Below are 21,246 nucleotides of genomic sequence, written 5' to 3' on the forward strand. Positions count from 1 at the left end.
GGACTCTAATGTCCAAACCACCAGCCTATGGCATTAGTCTCTCTCTGATCCCCTGAATATTATTATTTATACAAAGTGGAACAGCTCCTACTGGCAATTTTGAGAGCAACCCACTACAAAATAGCCCACTTGGTTAGGATAATCATCTGGGATATAGAAGATGCAAGTTCAAGTCAACGCTATGCCTGCTTCAGGCCAGGGACCTGAACCCAGATCTCCCACATCCCTGTTACTTGTTCTGACAAAGTGAGCTTTTGGCTATTCAAGGATGAGTCACTTTCCCTCTCGCCCTCTGGTTTTTCATGAAAATTTTTGAACCGTCTCAGTTTTATCCCAGTGAGGAATGGAACATTCTTCAAATCTCATAAATATTCACAGGATGGGAAAACCGTTACCCACCCTGCTCTATAGTGGGACAGATTCTCATTTACACTAAGGCCCTTTTACTCCAGTCTGAATTTTATACTTCCACATTGATGAGGAGAGGTCCTGGTGTAAAGAGGATTCTGCCCCATTATCTTTCCAATACCAAGACAATGGCCCATGCTCTCTCCTTCAGTTAAACCAGCTCAGTTATGCCCAGTTACTCCATTGACTAGCTAAATTAATTGGTACAGGTGTAGATGAATATCAGATCCACTAAACCTTAGAGATTACAGAGAGTTGACACATCTAGTTAAGAGCCTTTGTGACATGAGTTTATACCGTTCACTCTAATTTGTAAGTAAATTTCACAATGTACAACTGTAAAGCAAAGATTTCCAGGCACTTTAAGTACGCAATAGGAGGAAGTAAAAATCAAATACAAACAACGTCTTTTTGCAAGAATGTATGAGAAACCCAGTGTTCTATCCAGTTCAATTAGGGTTTTATAATGCCCTCTGTGATGTTGACTCACCTTACCACAGCAAGAAACAGGTGAGCTATATATCATGCTCCAGTGAAGAAATCCATTCACTTCCACCAACTCTTGAAAGGTGCAGAAGACATTTCCTGTCTTCCCAGAAAGGAAAGGTAAGATTTACATTCCTTTATTTAACATACAGGGAATTTATTCTCAGGTTTTAAAACATAATTTGCTACAAAGAAGGCTGTTTGAAACATTCGGGCACTCAGAGCAATAAAATGCCTTGATTTTTTTCAGTGAAATGGGGAAGACTAAAAAATAGTCAAAGGTTTAGCAAAAATAAGAAGAGAAAATATGGAAAGAATCAAGAAAAAATGAGAAGTACCCTTTACACTATGTGACTAGGCAACAAAGCAGCAGCTAAGCAGGGGTATTAAATAATAAGACTGGTCCGGTTTCATTTGAAAACAGATGCATTTTTGCTTGAAAAACTTGTGCACAGCCACAAATTTACCAAAAAATCCTCCCATTGTCTAGTTCATAATGAAACGCAGGAAAAATTAATGTTATTAAGAATATTTCTTTAATCTCAAATACTGGGGCAGTCATGCATAATATTACATTTGGAAATCGTAAGGTAAAGTTATAAGATAACAAATGCGTGATAACGATACTTTAGAGTCAAACAAACACAGCACCATAAACATGTATTAGCAGGAAAGAAAATGTATGTTTATTACCCCTAAAGATCAGCATTAATCTGTTTAGTGTTAATATATTTTAGAGATTAGGAGCAGATCCTTAGCTAGTGAAAATGAACATAGTTGCATTGCCCGCTGAGGAACTGTCAATGCATAATGAATGCAGATGCCACAGACAGATACAATTATGAGATATTTTGCATGTACATATCAGTATCTGGGGAGCTGAGATTAGAACCTTAGTTGCAAAAAGCACAGGACTAGACCAGTTCAGCTAAAGCAGAAACTCTTTTAATGGTAGCAGTAGGAGGGCCCTTATCCTCTGTGTGGGTGAACTGCTACAGGACAATGTCACAAGGCCATTATACTACTCGATTGCCAATACCTCTCACTAGATACCTAACCCAAGAGGAGTGCAGGCAGACATTAAGACTGTGTAAGACAAAATGGACCAGTTCCCTAGCTGATACAAATGGGTGTAGCTTCACTGAAGCTGATAGAGGTACACCCATTTGCACCACCTGAGGATAGGACCCATTGCTTACTGTGTCATACAAGCAATATGATGAGCAGTGGAGCTGGCTATACAGGGAGAAAAATGCAACCTGCTTTTCCCCCACGCTCTCAGTCAACATGCTCTCTTTGCAAGTAGCTCTACAGACCCACTTCTGTGGCACATGGAAATGTCAGCTAACCCCATGGTCATTTTACCAAGAATACATTAAACTAAAACCAACAACCTCCTGCTAAACCAAGCACAAAATTAAGCTGATAACAAATCTACCTGGCATCATGCCCTTAAATGTACTAAGGCTGGGGCTTGGGCAATGGGCCAATGGAAGTGAATTGCAGCCCAGCCGCTAGCCCAAGCCAGTTAAACCACAGGTACTTTGAGCCAAAGCCTCCAAGCTGATCCTAATGACAATGATAGGGAACAAAGATCACCAGAGATAAATGGGTCCAGGGCCTTACAGGGATTTGAAAATACTCCCGAGCGCTTTTTGAATTGCACCCAGAATGAAACAGAAATGCAGTGTAAGGATTCAAGCACACCTCTCACATGCTAAGAGTCCTGTCCAGTGCAAGAAATGGGCAGCTGCATTCTGCACTGGATAGGGCTATCGGGTGGACCACTAAGGCAGGCCTGCATCTCACCAGCTCATCACTATTCCAGTGCTGATCATTAACCACCTACTCATTGAACATGAATTCAGCAGACATCTGAGTGCTTATTCCTCTCAGTTATTCAGCTAGATTGTGACTAACACTATGCATTCACACTGGGGAGAAGGAATCCTCCCTCAGCATTCTCATGTGAGCTACTCAAAGGTTGGGTAGGTGTATGCAGAGTTACTTACCCACTTACTCCTTCCCCAGAGCAGGTGGAAGGGGAATGGACAGAGACTTAGCTCCTGCCCTTACCCACTGGCCAGAGTCATGAGGAAAGCAGTGAGAGCTGGGAGTAGAAGTTGACATTGGTGCTATAGACCAGCAGCAAATTACTATTCTGAGAAGCAAGGAGACAGCAAGGGAGGAATTGAGGCAGAGAAGGATGTCTCCTAAGGATACTTCTGGGAGCTCATGCACCACCCCTTGCTCAGGGTTGTATCTAATGTCACCATCTAGCCCTAAATCTTACCTTTCTTCCATGCAGATAGCTACCTCCCTGCTTTTAATTATAAACTAGGGGCACTGGTGTGAACTAAACCTAAGGGGCTGAATTCAAACTGGGTTTGCACTGGCTTGTGCTGCTGTAACCTCAGGTGCATGGAGTAGAAAGTCTGTTGGGAAGACCTCTGTGATACCACATCTTCAGCATCCCCTCCACAATGGGATGGACAGTATGGGCAAGTGCAATCCAGTAAGTAGCTAGGAGTATTGCAAAGGTGGGTAGTGCGCATGCTAATTCAGTGCATCCCCTCAGCAGTCTCTCCACAGGGTAGGTTCCTATGGAGCTCTGGCTAGAAACTAAACCTGTCGCCACATAATGAAAGCCCCAAGACAGGGTGGCAGCAGTAGTAATGTCTTCCCTTCCTCCATGCAGAGAAATTAGTACCTCCTTCAACTACACTTAACTTAGGCCATTGTGTTTGACCACAGCCTAAAAGAAAACCCGCTAGTGGACGAGCATGTACTGTGAGGAAAACATGGAAAGCTGGTTGGCTCATAGTGCTGATAGAAGTAACAGAGAGAGAAAGAAAGGAGGATTTTTCTCTCTAGTATAAAGACCTGGTGACAAAACCAGTACCTTTCTGATTGAGAAAAACCCTAGATATGTACAGCACATGGGAGCATACTTCTGCTGGAATGTATTTACATAAACAGAAGCTATAGACAGGAAAGAGAACTAAGCAGGTTATTCTTCCCTTTTCAGAGATGATTCTGCTGGCTGCATTCCTGGGCCTGGCTGCTGTGCTGCAGCCGTCCAGCGGACAGGTAGGATGAGAGCTGGGTGGGAAACGTTTTTCCAACCCCATGAATATTCTGAGATTTCTGAAATTTCTTGTCTTGAAACAGGACAAAAAGTAAAAATTTCAACTATTTTTGCAAACTGAAAAAGAAAAACACATTTGGTTCAAGTCATTCAAAACATTCCACTTCAGTCATTTCAAAGCACTTCTCGTTGATTTTGACTATTTTTGGGGGTGGGGGTGAAATTTTAAACCCTGTTAAGTCCCTAAAGCAACACAAGCATTTAACGTGATTTAAGTCCTTAAAATGGCTCAAGTGTTCAAGGCAAACTAAAGGCCAGATCCTGCAAATACTTTCACGATTAACTTTACTCATATAAGTAGTCCTCTCAATGGCAATAGGATTACTCAATTCAGGCACATTAAGAAACAATCCTAGGATTAGGACCTAAGACCTTTGGCTGAGTGAGGCTGAATGAAAAGTGAAATGGCACATACGTGCAGTAATACTGACTGAGCTTAGATGTTCATAATTGGGAAAACTGAGGGTTATAATGAAAACTGTTTTGTAACCTTAGGTATGACATTCACGATCATGAAGAAATACTATAGTACACTAAAAGAAAAGGAGGACTTGTGGCACCTTAGAGACTAACAAATTTATTTGAGCATAAGCTTTCGTGAGCTACAGCTCACTTCATTGGATACACTAAAGAACTCAAATTGTTCATGGTATTTTCACAGATGTGAAAGAAGAATTTCAAAATGTCAAAAGCTTTGGCAAAAATTTCCAAACAGATGCTTAATAGTCACATAGCTCCATATAAGAATCTCTTTGCTATATGTCCGTGCAATTCTTAGCACAATGGGATCCTCATCAATGACTAGGGTTCCTAGGAGCAACCACAAGGTAAATAAATAAATAGTTCTATGTAGTTGTTCCTGTCTTTACCAGCACTGAATATGGCCAAATATACAGTATTTAGAAGAATCTGTCAATCTAAAATAATCCTAACATTAGATACTAATATTAGTTTCTCAGTTCTAAATTGTGCTCACCAGGAGCACATATGAAGTAGGGTGCTAGGTAACATAGAATACAGATATCAGAATCTGACCCATAATTTATTAATTATTGATTCATTCTGATTAAATTATTTTTAAAATATTTCATGAACTGATGATGTTTATAAAGACACATTACTTGGAATTAATTCCTAGCTTCGCTTATAAAATATTTTTTCACTCACACAACCTATATACGAAAAAACCATTGTACTTTTTTTTTATTTAGACATCAGGTTTTGCTTCTCTGTCAACTGACAAAGCAGATCAACAAAAGGAGATTGTTGACAAGCACAATGCCCTAAGGAGAGGGGTGATGCCAACTGCTCGCAACATGCTGAGGATGGTAAGATGCATTTTGCAAACTAATCTGTAATGTATACTAATGTTACTAGGTTTCAGAGTAGCAGCCATGTTAGTCTGTATCCGCAAAAAGAAAAGGAGGACTTGTGGCACCTTAGAGACTGACAAATTTCTTTGAGCATGAGCTTTCGTGAGCTACAGCTCACTTCATCGGATGCATGCAGTTACTAGAGAATTTGCAAGGGCAGAGCATTTCAGCCGGCAGAAAACATGCCATTTGAATCTTTTCCCCAATAAGATGTTAGAGAACATAAGAGTTATCAAGGGACGGGAGCACCTTGCGGGTGACAAATCTTGCTGCTCATGAACAACATCTCGTTTTCAAGTGAATGGAAAACCCATTAGCTCTGGTCTCCCATGTGTCTTGTGGTATGTTCTCTCTAGCTAGTCACCATGATATCTAGCCACCTAAGGTGTGCAGCTACAGAGCCCCTTCTCCTTTTACTGCCCAAAGGAAAGAGAAGGAGTTGTCAAGATTTTAAACACTTTGAAAATGCAATATCCAAGTGTATGTACTCTTCTACATTCTGCATTACTAAGAGGTGCACATCTGAACACGTAATGTTTCTCGTTTCATTAAGGAATGGAGTCCTGCAGCTGCAGAGAAAGCCAAAAGTTGGGCAAATGAATGTACTTTATCCCACAGTCCTGAAAACAGAAGGACAACTAGTAAGTGAAGTGTCAGTTTGAAATGAATAATGCATAATTCAACCAATTTTCAGGTAATATAACCCCATTCATATTTAAGCGGTGTTAATATTTTGCTGAATGAATAACATTTATAACAGCGGAGTGTATGGATTCATCTATTCTGCTGTGTGATATTTAGAGTTAAGCAATATTTTTTTAATATAGACTAAATTTCAACATTAAAGAAATAATGAAAAATTTCCAAGAAATTTCACAATTTTTAATTTTGGGGAAAAAAGGAAAAAATTTTCAAATGTTTTTGTTGAGATTTATTTCCTTCCAATCCCCCTCCTCTGACTCCTTATCCCTAAACAGCTCTAACAATTTGAAGAGTATTTTGTGTGAAGGTAAAACACTTTTAATTGAGGTCACAGAGTGATGAACAATGCAGTTGTTACTTTGAGCTTATTCAAGACTCGACCCAAAACAAAACAATGGACATGAACACTCCTGACACATGGGAAAGTTTGAATCCAGATCCAAATTTAAGCTTTGATTCTGATCTATGTTGCAGCAGTTTTACACTGGTGTAATGCCACTGACTTCCATGGAGTTACTCCTAATTTAAGAATCATTGCAAGAAAACCTATTTTCTCAATATTTTCATAACAAACACCAGGGTGGATTAAGAACATAAGCACAGCCATATTGGTTCAGACCAAAAGTCCAACAGCACAGTATCCTGTCTTGCGACAGTGGCCAATGCCAGGTGCCCCAGAGGGAATGAACAGAACAGGTAATCATCCAGTGATCCATTCCCTGCTGCCCACTCCCAGCTTCTGGCAAACAGAGGCTAGGGACACCATCCCTGCCCATGCTGGGTAATAGCCATTGATGGACCTATCCTCCATGAATTTATCTAGTTCTTTTTTGAACCCTGTTGTAGTCTTAGCCTTTACAACATCCTCTGGCAAAGAGTTCCACAGGTTGACTGTGGATTGTATGAAGAAATACTTCCTTTTGTTTGTTTTAATCCTGCTGCCTATTAATTTCGTTTGGTGACCCATAGTTCTTGTGTGATGAGAGGGAGTAAATAACACTTCCTTATTTACTTTCTGCACACCAGTCATGATTTTATAGACCTCAATCATAACCCCCCTCCGTCTCTTTCACAAGCTGAATAGCCCCTGTCTTATTTATCTCTCCTCATACAGAAGCTGTTCCATACCCCTAATCATTTTTGTTGCCCTTTTCTGAATCTTTTCCAATTCCAATATATCTTTTTTGAGATGGGGCAACCACATCTGCACTCAGTATTCAAGATGTGGGCATACCATACCATATAGAGGCAATATGATATTTTCCGTCTTATTCTCTATCCCTTTCTTAATGGCTCCCAACATTCTGTTAGCTTTTTTGATTGCCGCTGCACATTGAGTGGCTGTTTTTAGAGAACTATCCACGACTCCAAGATCTCTTTCTTAAGTGGAAACAGCTCATTTAGACCCCATCACTTTATCTGTATTGTTGGAATTTTGTTTTCCATTGTGCATTACTTTGCATTTATCAACAGTGAATTTCATCTGCCATTTTGTTGCCCCATCACCCAGTTTTGTGAGATCCTTTTCTAGCTCTTCGCAGTCTGCCTGGGACTTAATTATCTTGAGTAGTTTTGTATCATCTGCAAATTTTGCCACCTCACTGTTTACCCCTTTTTCCAGATCATTTATAAATATATTGAATAGGATTGGTCCCAGTGCAGACCCCTGGGGGACACAACTATTTACCTCTCTCCATTTTGAAATCTGATAATTTATTCCTACCCTTTGTTGCCTATCTTTTAACCAGTTACCAATTCATGAGAACACCTTCCCTCTTATCCCATGACAGCTTACTTTCCTTAAGAGCCTTTGGTGAGGGACCTTGTCAAAGTCTTTCTGAAAATCTAAGAATACTATATCCACTGGATCCCCCTTGTCCACATGCTTGTTGACCCCCTCAAAGAATTCTAGTAGATTGGTGAGGCATGATTTCCCTTTATAAAAACCATGTTGACTCTTCCCCAACAAATTATGTTCATCTATGTGTCTGACAATTTTGTTCTTTACTATAGTTTCAACCAGTATGCCCGGTACTGAAGTCAGGCTTACTGCCCTGTAATTCCCAGGATCACCTCTGCAGCCCTTTTTAAAAATTAGCATCACAATTAGCTATGCTCCAGTCATTTAGTACAGAAGCTGATTTAAATGATAGGTTATAGATGACAGTTAGTAGTTCTGCAATCTCACATTTGAGTTTCTTCATAACTCTTGGGTGAATACAATCTGGTCCTGGTGACTTATTACTGTTTAGTTTATCAATTTGTTCCAAAATCTCCTCTAATGACACCTCAATTTGGAACAGTTCCTCAGATTTGTCACCTAAAAAGAATGGCTCAGGTTTGGGAATCTCCCTCACATCCTCAGCCATGAAGCCTGATGCAAAGAATTCATTTAGTTTCTCCACAGTAGCCTTATCGTCCTTGAGTGCTCCTTTGGCATCTCGATTGTCCAGTGGCTACACCAGTTGTTTAGCAGGCAAAAAATTTTGCTATAAATTTTTGAGACTTTGACTAGTTGTTCTTCAAATTCTTTTTTGGCCTTCCTAATTATATTTTTACACTTCATTTGCCAGAGTTTATGCGCCTTTCTATTTTCCTCACAAGGATTTAACTTCCACTTTTTAAAGGATGCCTTTTTGTCTCTCACTGCTTCTTCTACAGGTTTGTTTAGCCATTGTGTCACTTTTTTGGTTCGCTTACTATGGTTTTTAATTTGGGGTATACATTTAAGTTGAGCGTCTATTGTGGTGTCTTTAAAAAGTTTCCATTCAGCTTGTAGATCCTTAACAGTAGCTCCTTGAAATATAGACATAGTTTATGGAGGAAACCAGAAGGCTGGTACAGTATGAGACTATTCGGGATCTGAATCTTTGAATGCTTATGAGAATCAAAGTTAACCTTTGAACCATTGGGATTTACCCAACACCATTCACTCATGACCTGGAGAGTGACAAAGGGCAACACTGTAGTGTGTGGATGTTCAGGAAATGAAACAAATTCTTCCCACCAGACTTTCCTAGAAATTTCTGAATCTTCTACTGGTTCTTCCCACATGATGAAGCGCTTGTATCTTCTTAAGCCTCTTTCATCAATTTTTGTGAACGGTTTCCTTTCCATTTTCAGCAGTGGGCTGTGGCGAAAATCTCTACATGTCAACTGCACCCAATTCCTGGTCAGATGCAATTCAAGCCTGGTACAATGAGGTGGAAAATTTCATGTACGGCATTGGACCAACCAAACCAGGTGCAGTGATTGGCCATTATACTCAGGTAGGGACCATAGCACCACTTGTTATGTTCATGTTTTAAGTGATACATGTTTGACTAAATGATTATCACGGGTAGGAGAAATAACAGCTTCAATATATTTAAAGAAAACAAACACCACGAAGGATAAGAATTATTCCAACAGAGAAAAATTTAAAAAAATAAGAATATGGAAATTGTAGACTAAATATTATGACCAACTTCCTCACAGTGAGGTCTATTAGACCAAGGGATATGGTGGAAACCCTATGGTTTGGATATTTCAAAACTAGGCTAAACCAAGCTCCTTAAGTTGTAGGGAACAATACCACATTGGCAGAGGGATAGACTCGATAACCTACTAGATTTTTTCTTGTGGGTGTAATGTTGTTCTTGCTGTACTGATGGCAAATTAGGTTATAAGTTATTATCTTCCCTTAGCGTTCCTTCAATAACTTCTTCAGACACATACACATTCACAAATTATAAACTAATCAAGCTAATTCTCCTACAGGTTAGGAAGGAAGAATGTGTGAGAGAATTTATTTGTATTTTTTGAATATTTTGAAGGCCCTAAGTTATTACTGGAATGGGGGCGAGATAAGAACCTAGAAAGATAAACATCTCTAGATAAAAAGAAAAGGAGTACTTGTGGCACTTTAGAGACTAACAAATTTATTTGAGCATAAGCTTTCGTGAGCTATAGCTCACTTCATCGGATGCATTCAGTGGAAAATACAGTGGGAAGATGTATATACATAGAGAACATGAAACAATGGGTGTTACCATACACACTGTAATGAGAGTGATCACTTAAGGTGAGCTATTAAGGAGAGCCGGGGGGGGGGGAGAAACCTTTTGTAGTGATAATCAAGGTGGGCCATTTCCAGCAGTTAACAAGAACATCTGAAGAACAGTGCGGGGGGGGGGGGGGGAGGGCGAATAAACAAGGGGAAATAGTTTTACTTTGTGTAATGACTCAACCACTCCCAGTCTCTATTCAAGCCTAAGTTAATTGTATCCAATTTGCAAATTAATTCCAATTCAGCAGTCTCTCTTTGGAGTCTGTTTCTGAAGTCTTTTTGTTGAAGAATTGCCACTTTTAGGTCAGAAATTGAGTGACCAGAGAGATTGAAGTGTTCTCCGACTGGTTTATGAATGTTATAATTCTTGACGTCTGATTTGTGTCCATTTATTCTTTTACTTAGAGACTGTCCAGTTTGACCAATGTACATGGCAGAGGGGCATTGCTGGCACATAGAATCATAGAATCATAGAATATCAGGGTTGGAAGGGACCCCAGAAGGTCATCTAGTCCAACCCCCTGCTCGAAGCAGGACCAATTCCCAGTTAAATCATCCCAGCCAGGGCTTTGTCAAGCCTGACCTTAAAAACCTCTAAGGAAGGAGATTCCACCACCTCCCTAGGTAACGCATTCCAGTGTTTCACCACCCTCTTAGTGAAAAAGTTTTTCCTAATATCCAATCTAAACCTCCCCCATTGCAACTTGAGACCATTACTCCTCGTTCTGTCATCTGCTACCATTGAGAACAGTCTAGAGCCATCCTCTTTGGAACCCCCTTTCAGGTAGTTGAAAGCAGCTATCAAATCCCCCCTCATTCTTCTCTTCTGCAGACTAAACAATCCCAGCTCCCTCAGCCTCTCCTCATAAGTCATGTGCTCTAGACCCCTAATCATTTTTGTTGCCCTTCGCTGGACTCTCTCCAATTTATCCACATCCTTCTTGTAGTGTGGGGCCCAAAACTGGACACAGTACTCCAGATGAGGCCTCACCAGTGTCGAATAGAGGGGAACGATCACATCCCTCGATCTGCTGGCTATGCCCCTACTTATACATCCCAAAATGCCATTGGCCTTCTTGGCAACAAGGGCACACTGTTGACTCATATCCAGCTTCTCGTCCACTGTCACCCCTAGGTCCTTTTCCGCAGAACTGCTGCCTAGCCATTCGGTCCCTAGTCTGTAGCGGTGCATTGGATTCTTCCATCCTAAGTGCAGGACCCTGCACTTATCCTTATTGAACCTCATCAGATTTCTTTTGGCCCAATCCTCCAATTTGTCTAGGTCCTTCTGTATCCTATCCCTCCCCTCCAGCGTATCTACCACTCCTCCCAGTTTAGTATCATCTGCAAATTTGCTGAGAGTGCAATCCACACCATCCTCCAGATCATTTATGAAGATATTGAACAAAACCGGCCCCAGGACCGACCCCTGGGGCACTCCACTTGACACCGGCTGCCAACTAGACATGGAGCCATTTATCACTACCCGTTGAGCCCGACAATCTAGCCAGCTTTCTACCCACCTTATAGTGCATTCATCCAGCCCATACTTCGTTAACTTGCTGACAAGAATACTGTGGGAGACCGTGTCAAAAGCTTTGCTAAAGTCAAGAAACAATACATCCACTGCTTTCCCTTCATCCACAGAACCAGTAATCTCATCATAAAAGGCGATTAGATTAGTCAGGCATGACCTTCCCTTGGTGAATCCATGCTGACTGTTCCTGATCACTTTCCTCTCATGTAAGTGCTTCAGGATTGATTCTTTGAGGACCTGCTCCATGATTTTTCCAGGGACTGAGGCATGATGGCATGTATCACATTGGTAGATGTGCAGGTGAACGAGCCTCTGATAGTGTGGCTGATGTGATTAGGCCCTATGATGGTGTCCCCTGAATTGATATGTGGACACAGTTGGCAACAGGCTTTGTTGCAAGGATAGGTTCCTGGGTTAGTGGTTCTGTTGTGTGGTGTGTGGTTGTTGGTGAGTATTTGCTTCAGGTTGGGGGGCTGTCTCTAAGCAAGGACTGGCCTGTCTCCCAAGATCCGTGAGAGTGATGGGTCGTCCTTCAGCATAGGTTGTAGATCCTTGATGATACGTTGGAGAGGTTTTAGTTGGGCTCTGAAGGTGATGGCTAGAGGCGTTCTGTTATTTTCTTTGTTGGGCCTGTCCTGTAGTAGGTGACTTCTGGGTACTCTTCTGGCTCTGTCAATCTGTTTCTTCACTTCAGCAGGTGGGTACTGTAGTTCTAAGAACGTTTGATAGAGATCTTGCTGGTGTTTGTCTCAGGGGTTGGAGAAAATGTGGTTGTATCGTAGAGCTTGGCTGTAGACAATGGATCGTGTGGTGTGGTCTGGATGAAAGCTGGAGGCATGTAGGTACGAATAGCGGTCAGTAGGTTTCCGGTATAGGATGGTGTTTATGTGACCATCGCTTATTAGAACCATAGTGTCCAGGAAGTGGATCTCTTGTGTGGACTGGTCCAGGCTGAGGTTGATGGGCTTGATCACTTAAGATGAGCTATTACCAGCAGGAGAGTGGGGGGGTAATAGCTCATCTTAAGTGATCACTCTCCTTACAGTGTGTATGGTAGCACCCGTTGTTTCATGTTCTCTATGTATATAAATCTCCCCACTGTATTTTCCACTGAATGCACCCGATGAAGTGAGCTGTAGCTCACGAAAGCTTATGCTCAAATAAATTTGTTAGTCTCTAAGGTGCCACAAGTACTCCTTTTCTTTTTGTGAATACAGACTAACATGGCTGCTACTCTGAAACCCATCTCTAGATAGGTTTACAAACCCTGTAGAATCGGATTGTCTTAGACTGCCTGCCCTGAAGGGGCCATTATGACCATCTAGTCTCACCAGCTGTGGGTAACACTGACAGGATATTTTTATCTAGTGAATCCTGAATCTTGCTCAACAGTCTGTGGCTGAACCAGAGTATGTGTTGTTTGTATGTATATGTCTTGATTTAAATATTCCAGGTGACTGAGACTCTACCATGTTGCTTGCGTTTCATTCCCATTACATCCTATAAAGGGTGAATAAGACTATACGAAAACTACTTGCTTGTTTCTGGTTTCTCTCCTACAAGATGTGACTTATATTCTGCCACAGTGTGTAATAAGATAATGTGCCCAAATCTAGCTTCATTCAAAACCTTTTAAAATGTATATTTGATATTAAAAATATAGTCTTTCACATTCACTCATGTAGTACTCTTCTATCTCCAGGTGGTTTGGTACATGTCTTACCAGATTGGATGTGCAATTGCCTTTTGTCCTGAGAGCGAATACAAATACTTTTATGTTTGCCATTACTGCCCTGCGTATGTATTAACTATAGATTTAATTGATTATTGGAATTCCTTCATGTTTTAATTCATTAAAATGACCCAGGAAACTTGAAGCTGCATTGCAGATTGCATCATAATTTTTAGTGGGTTTATGGTCGGAGGGGCAATTCAGTCATAGAATCATAGAATCATAGAATATCAGGGTTGGAAGGGACCCCAGAAGGTCATCTAGTCCAACCCCCTGCTCGAAGCAGGACCAATTCCCAGTTAAATCATCCCAGCCAGGGCAACAGTCATAATGGTGTGCAGAAGCATACGTGCAAATTACATTCTAAAATAAAACAACTCATAAAACCCTTAATAATTTCTGTGCTCTGCTTAAAAATCTAAGCATTCTTTTCTAACTGCTTAGTAAGTGAGAAATACGAGCATCTTCTTTTTATCCAATAACTGCAAGAAGCTTTTCCTGGGGCATGTTATCCAATAACTGCCTCCTGCACAGGAGCGGATTTACCATGAAACAAACTGTGCGGTGGCAGGGGGCCCCCCAAATGCAGGACAAATATCTCACAATCTGCCCCCGAGTCCCGGCTGGTGGTGCAGCAGGGCTCAGGCAGGCAGGCTGCCAGCATGCCCTGGCCGGTGGCCCCACGCCGCTCCTGGAAACGGCCAGCTGCTGGCACGTCTCTGCACGCCCCTGACGGGGGGGGAGGTGGCTCCGCCACAGCCCCCACCCCAGGCAGCGCACGGAGACCCGCTGTCCCCCACCCACCCAAGGGGTGTGCAGAGACGTGCCAGCAGCAACGCAGTATGGCTAAGGTGGCTCCCTGCCTGCTCTGCCCCCCTCCCTCCACACTGCTTCACTCCCGGAAGCAGCCAGCATGTCCCTGCAGCCCCTGGAGGGGGGGGAGGTGTCTCCACGCGCTGCCCCCACCCTGAGTGCTGACTCCGCAGCTCCCATTGGCCGGGAATCGCTAGGAGCCACTGCCGGAGGGTAGGGGGGGTACCGGTCGCTTTGGGAGCCATGCCACCCGAGGGAAGCACTGCCCCCCTGCCCCCTCCCACACTCCAACACCCTGCCCCAGCCCAGAGCCTTCACCCAAACTTCCTCCCAGACCCCACACTCCTCCTTCCCTCCCACACCCCAATCCCCTGCCCCACCCCAGAGCCCAACCCCTCACCTCCCACACCCAAACTCTCTCCCAGAGCCTCCACCCCACACCCCCTCCTGCATCCCAACCCCCAGCCCAGAGCCTGCACTGCGCACCCCTTATCCCTTCTCACACTCCAACCCCCTGCCCCAGCCCAGAGCCCACATCCAGCACCCAAACTTCCTCCCAGAGCCATACCCCTGCACCCCCTCCTGTACCCCAACCCTCTGCCCCAATCAAGGTACCTCACTTTATTTTCATTTACTTCCCATTACTTATACTATAGGAGGAGGATGAAAAAAAAGAATGAAAAGTTGGGGGGGGGAGCTAAGAGAGAATGTTATTTTTCTTGGCTGGGTCCCGAGGGGAGCCCCCCCACCCCAAAATGAAGTGCGCCCAGGGCCCCAATAACTCTAAATCCGCCACTGCCTGCAGCATTAATTGTACCTTCCTCTGAAGTAGCAGCGCTGGTCGCTGCGAGCCCTCTAATCAGGATGGCACACGAACACTTGCAAGTATTGTAAGCAATCGATCGTTAACAATAAAGCCAACAGGTAAGAGTTTCAGAGAAGTGCAGGGGGTTTGGCTATACATCTTTGATTCATATTAAGAGTTACACTTTGACATTTGAAATTGTGATTTGATACACATCCGACTAAGGGTGTGTCTACCCTGCAGCCGGAGGTACGTCTACATGAGCTGCAATGGCACCTGTGCTAGTTTTATTCTAACTCGCTTGCAAAAGTAATAGTAAGCGTGCATCAAAACAGGCATCAGCCCAGGCTGGATAAGCCTGCCTGACCCCTCTAGGCACATGCTCACTTGAGCAGCCTGTACTCAAGCCTGCCCCATGACGTCTTCACTGATTTGCGGCCTGGTAGCAGGATTAGAGCTTGTGAGGGGATATCTGCACAACCCGCTAATCACACCCATTCCTGCAATGTAAATGTCCCCTGGGTGTAAATGAAGATGTGTGTTGTAGACTGGCTTTACATTTTATGCTGTTTAATTTTACCTTTTCAGGGGGAATATCAATTCCTTAAAAACACCTTACGAATCAGGATCCGCGTGTGGAGATTGCCCCAATGCTTGCAACAATGGACTATGCAGTAAGTTTTAGCAATTTGAAGTATTAATAAGTGACAACTTTGCCACTGCAAAACAATGTTTAATTCCCTTAGCGGGAAGGCTTTGGGAAATTATCAACTCAAAAACCATGGCTCCAGAGCCAGACTGCAATGCCCTTACACACGCTCATTGCTAAAAGAAAAGGAGTACTTGTGGCACCTTAGAGACTAACCTTTTCTTTTTGCGAATACAGACTAAAACGGCTGCTACTCTGAAACCACTCATTGTTAAGCATGCCATGTTTGAAAATGACCATGTGTCGGGGCTTGTGTAAGGGCTTCTGATGGGGGACTGGTATGTCTGGGGAATGTCATCGTGTCATCATGTCCCCCTCAAGAGAGAAGACTGAGGGGGTCATAGTCTGCAAAGATGTACAATTTTGTTATAAAGGAGATGGCGATCAATTGTTCTCCACATCCTTCCAGGGTAGGGCAAGAAGTAATTGGCTTAGTTTACAGTAAGGGAGATTTAGATATCAGGAAAATCTTTCTAACTGTAAGGATAGTTAAGCACAGGAACAGGTTGGAATTCCCATCATTGGAAGCTTTTTTTTTTTTAAGACTAGGCTAGATTAACTTGTCAGGGATGGCCTAGGAATACTTAATTCTGCCTCAGCACGGGAGCAGATGACCTCTCAAGGTCCATTCTGGCCCTGCATTTCTGTGATTCTGTACTGAATAGGACTTTATACCATTAGTCTGATTTATTATTTGTATTGCGATAGCACTTAGGAGCCACTGTCATGGACCAGGACTCCGTTGTGCGAGGCACCACATAAATGGATAATGAATATTCCAACTGAAATCAGTGAGACAACTTGTGGAGTACGCTGCTGCTTAATATGAGCCAGGAGATCACCATTAACTCTGCCTCTTCCCTCCCCCCCCCCCCCCAAAAAAAAAAAAGAAAAGAAAAAGGAGCTTTTGAAAACATTTAAAATATTTAACACCTACAATGGCAAGAGCAAGTTTCAACCAGGGTTTTAGACCAAATTAGTTGTCCAGTCCAAGTGGAGTATGGCAATTTCCTACTTCTCATTCTGGGTAATAACCTTTGAGCCCCAGTGTGGAACTTTTACTCACTCTGGTGAGCTCTTACTCATGCAAGTAGCTCCGTTGGCTTCAGTGGGACTGAGTAAGTGCTCCTCCACCTGATTGAGCATTGCACATTCTAGCCCTGGGTGTTTTATATACTAGACCCTTTGCCCGTGAGCAACAAGTTCCTTCTAAGCTTGCCGTGGTGCCTCTCTAACGACAGCAAAGCTGCCTCGTGGTTTGCGAGAACAAGCTGGCTGAATGACCGAGTCTCTAATCTGTTATGTCTCCTCGTATGCCTCCCCAGGCAGAGAGAGGCAGCTCTCATCCCCCTCTCTCATATGGTAGACTGTCAGGGCCTTTTGCTAACAACCAAAGCCACTTGGATTTGTACTGCTGAGTGTATAGAAAAACCTGCAGTGGATTTTGCAGTTGTAACTTCCAAGACACACATATGGACAGATGGTGGAACTCCTGGAGGTGCTGCACCGCAGGCAGGCACAATAGTCCTGGGAGTAAAGGGACAGTGTGGCTGCTGTCACCCTGTGAAATGATGCGGACAGCACACCCCACTGAATGTGCAGAGGAGAATGGGGCCATTGCTCTGCCCTCCATTCAGCTCCTCTACTCATTTTGGGGTGACTAGCACCATCACACTGAGTCACTGAATTCCCGAAGGATGGAACTTACCCATGTGCAGAGGGTCATCACAAACCCGATGCCCCATTAAGGACCCACCAGTTGCTATTTTCATGGGCTGAGTTGGACTGTAATGTGGCACTGGCCTTGCACTGACCATCAACACAGGGATGGATTTCACCCTGAGCTCAAAGTGAGATTGTGCCAAGCCCCGGGGCAAACGTGCAAGGGAAGTAGGACAGTTCCTTATGACATCTTCCTCCTGGATGACTGGGCCGATATATTGATACAGTCCACAGAATACACTAGGTTTGCAAATCTGGATAACTCATTCCTGGGACAAAAATGCTACTGGGAAATAAAGGACAGAGAACAGATCCCGTCTTTTTAAAATGAAACCAGCCTCCAAACCTGACTTCTCCTTATTGTAATGGTATTGTAATAAGCTGTATTAAAGCAAAAAGCCTTGTTCCACCTAATAAAATGCCTTGAATTAAGTAAACAACATTTCTGTGGCCAGTTAGACTTTTAGAACCTTACTGGGGAATAAGTAAAACTGTGCTGAAAAAAATACAGTGAAAAATGTTTATTTTGTCAAAATATGCTTTAACAAGAGGAAAAACACCCTACACTGTTTCCTTTAATATCTAATCTCATGATGTGTTTCATTTTCAGCCAATCCTTGTACGTATGTGGACACATACTCAAACTGTCCTGATTTAGCAAAGAACTATGGATGTGAACACTCCATGATCAAGAAATACTGTCTTGCCACCTGCCGTTGCGCCACTGAAATAAAATAACAGCCTCGGATTCCGCCCTTCATGGAAATTCTTCTTTTTAATGAGAGCACCTTTTAGAAAATCAGAGTCTCATCTTCCAGCCCTCATGTGTGTAGTCCTAGTGACTTCAATAGGGCTACTCATCTGAGTGTAGGATCTTGCCATTCAATTTAGGTTCTTATCCTACTTTAATTCTTTGTTTTAAAATGTTGTAGATTTTTCTTCTTTGCTTGAAATTCAGCATCTGACATGCTAGACTTATATCATATTCAATGACTGAGATTTCGTCTCCATCAATAGCAACTACACTCTCTACAAAATACTATTTAAAGTACTATCTATCTAAAGATCAGTTCCTGCCAAGATATACATGTATAGTCCTTATTCTGTAAGTAATCCCAATGATACAATGGGCCAGACATCTCCATCTTCATTCATGTGGCGAGTCACCTTACTGCACAAGCATTCCCGCTAGTTGCAACAGGAATACAAGGGTTGTAAGGTCTTAATCAATGGGAGTAAGGGTAGCAGAACTGTTCCCACTAAAAGTACTGAGGGCTGGATTCTGCCACACTTGATCACATGGAGTAGTACCTTACTCTGCAAATAAACCTGTGGACTGCATTGCAAGGAGGACATCAGAATTTGGTTCATTTAGATTAATTGGACTACTCCTAGTATAAGATACTACCCAGCATGAATAAGAGTGCCAAAATCTGACCCTCAGTGAAAAAGGGCTGTTGGAACAATGGGATCAATAAGCCTATTCTTGAAAGTAATTACCACACAAGGAAGGAAGGATTATGAGATAGGGAAATGTTCTTCTAATAACAAATAGAGAGCTGTCACCTGAGTTACTTTTAAATTGTCATTTCTGTATTACTCATTACATTACTCGTTCAATATTGCACAACTTGTTTTGGCTTTTATTACTTTTGCTTCATGTAAAATACTGTTTCACCAGGTTCCATGGAGTGTAAGTCTTTATCACAATTCTTTGTCCATATAGCCTTGGTGCTGCAAGCAGTGTTTGACTGATATTCCTGGAAACACTGCAGAAGATCTGTAACACACAGTTATATTTTGAAGAGGTGAAGTTTCTCGGGTAGAAAAAGTCAAAGAATGTAGACATCAGAGAAGCAATTCTAGTCCAAGTAACAACAAACAGACAAAAAGTTCTGCGGCTCACAAAGGGCCAAGTCGAATGAGTAAAGACTATTCATGTAAGGAGGTGGAATTTCACTAAGAATGAATTTGCCCTTCTCTCTCCTTCTTACATTCAGTCTGGCATCTGATTTCCTTCCACCTCACTATCACAGAGAAGGAGTGTTATAGATAATACACAACAACTGTCTCTGACCTTTGGGAGAGAGCTGTTGCATTGGGCATTCAGCAGAGAGTGGATAACAATGAACCCACAGTTCCCATAGCATCCCTTTAGTTTTCCATAACACGACTTCTCCTTTAGGCACTCTGCCATGCAGGGCACCTCTATAGCTTTAAAGGCCCTGATTCACCAGAGTACTTAGGCAGATGCTGAACTTTAAGTGCAAGCTTATGTAAGCAAATGCTTGCAGTTGAGCACATGATTAAGTGTCTTGCTGAATCAGGGCCAAAAGCATGAGTAGTGAATAAACCATTCATTCATTTTACACCTGCCAAAAAAGTATTACATATGGATATGAAGAAAATCCAAAGTTACAATTAATATAGTTTAGAAGGGATATTAAACCTTGTGCTTCAGGGATAAGCTAAATTCCAACTATTAGAGACAAGAATGAGAGCTAATGTGGGGAAAAGGGGATTGCAGGGTTCTTACACCTTCCTCTGGATTAGCTGGTACTGGGCACTCTCGGAGACAGGATACTGAATTAGATGGACCCCTGGTCTGGTCCAGTTTGGCACTCCCTAGGTTACCCATTGCACAAGTGATACCATATATGGAATGTGACTTCCTCTCTAAAACCTTATGCTGGCTTGTTGGCTCCTGTCTCAAAATACAGTTGTCGTCAGATGTTGGCTGCGTGTGTGTGTGTTTTCTCTGTGTGCTGTCCTGGCTCTGCACAGATAGTTGGCACAGCAGACCTTGATCGATCCGCCTGTTACCCGCACAAAATTCTCTTGTAACTCACACATTCAAGGGCACCCACCTTTACCCAGTTCCTAGGGCTCAAGGCGTAACCCTCTTAATTTAGGTACCATCACCCTTTCCCAGTTCGTAGGGCTCCGGGCAAAAAGCACCTAACTTTACCCCTCCATGGGCTCTGGGCTCTACTCCTCTGTGGCCTCCGGGCAAACACCCTTTCCCTGTGGACTCAGGACTTAATCTTTTGCAGGTTAACGGGGTCTTTTACCAGTGAAAGAGCCTTACACAGTAATATACTACATAACCTCTATTTATTAACAATCACCAAAAACAGAATGCACACGCTACACATACAGTGCTCTCCACTCCCAATAAGACAGATGAACTTTTCTTGATGGCCAGTCAGGATCAGGTCCATCTGGGGGACTCCAGTTTCTGCACGGTGTCATTGGCAGAGTGTTGCGGTCTGGCAGCTCTGATCTTTGGGGCTGTGTACTGGAGTTGGTTACCAAAGAACTTCCTTTTGAACCCCAGTTTATATAGTGAAATTTGAGTTCTGCTTTGCTATACCTTAACCAATCATTATACTGAAATCTATCTAACCAATCCTAACATAGTGTAACAAAATTCTTTAACCGATTATATCCCACTACCCTAATTAACTTACACCTAGCAAAATTAATTATATAGCAGACAGAAACAATTAAAGAACCAGACAGAGATCATACAGGTAAACAATAGGGAAGTGGGGACCATAATGACAAAACAATAAAGAAACGAGGATTTCACAACCACAACTATTCATACATGATTTCTTGACAGACAGCATGCTATCAAACTAAGTTTTCTTTAAACATCTTAAGATCTATTTCTTTATCTGGTGATAGTGGGTGCCATTAGGATGAGGTCTCCTTCTTAACAGCCTGATATTATATTGTTTTACTGTAATTTAGATGGAAT

At 42.6% G+C, this 21,246-nt stretch overlaps 1 protein-coding gene across 1 annotated transcript; it reads left to right on the forward strand.

Moving 5' to 3' along the window:
• Positions 1–916: 916 nt before the first annotated feature.
• LOC141984414 (cysteine-rich venom protein-like) lies at positions 917–20,203 on the forward strand. The gene is made up of 8 exons (XM_074947458.1): positions 917–1,014; positions 3,923–3,984; positions 5,254–5,370; positions 5,969–6,056; positions 9,241–9,386; positions 13,405–13,499; positions 15,641–15,726; positions 18,094–20,203. The coding sequence occupies exons 2-8, from the start codon at positions 3,925–3,927 to the stop codon at positions 18,219–18,221; spliced, it is 720 nt and encodes a 239-aa protein (XP_074803559.1). The 5' UTR covers positions 917–1,014; positions 3,923–3,924; the 3' UTR covers positions 18,222–20,203.
• The last annotated feature ends 1,043 nt before the right edge of the window (positions 20,204–21,246 follow it).

The sequence above is a fragment of the Natator depressus genome, chromosome 3, assembly GCF_965152275.1.
Source record: "Natator depressus isolate rNatDep1 chromosome 3, rNatDep2.hap1, whole genome shotgun sequence".
Taxonomy (NCBI): domain Eukaryota; kingdom Metazoa; phylum Chordata; order Testudines; family Cheloniidae; genus Natator; species Natator depressus.

Excerpts from the sequence above, each read along its gene's own strand:
- LOC141984414 (XM_074947458.1), top strand. The coding sequence starts at position 3,925 with ATGATTCTGCTGGCTGCATTCCTGGGCCTGGCTGCTGTGCTGCAGCCG. Across the intron at positions 5,371-5,968 it reads CTCGCAACATGCTGAGGATG|GAATGGAGTCCTGCAGCTGC; the intron begins GTAAGATGCATT and ends CGTTTCATTAAG. Across the intron at positions 15,727-18,093 it reads TTGCAACAATGGACTATGCA|CCAATCCTTGTACGTATGTG; the intron begins GTAAGTTTTAGC and ends TTTCATTTTCAG.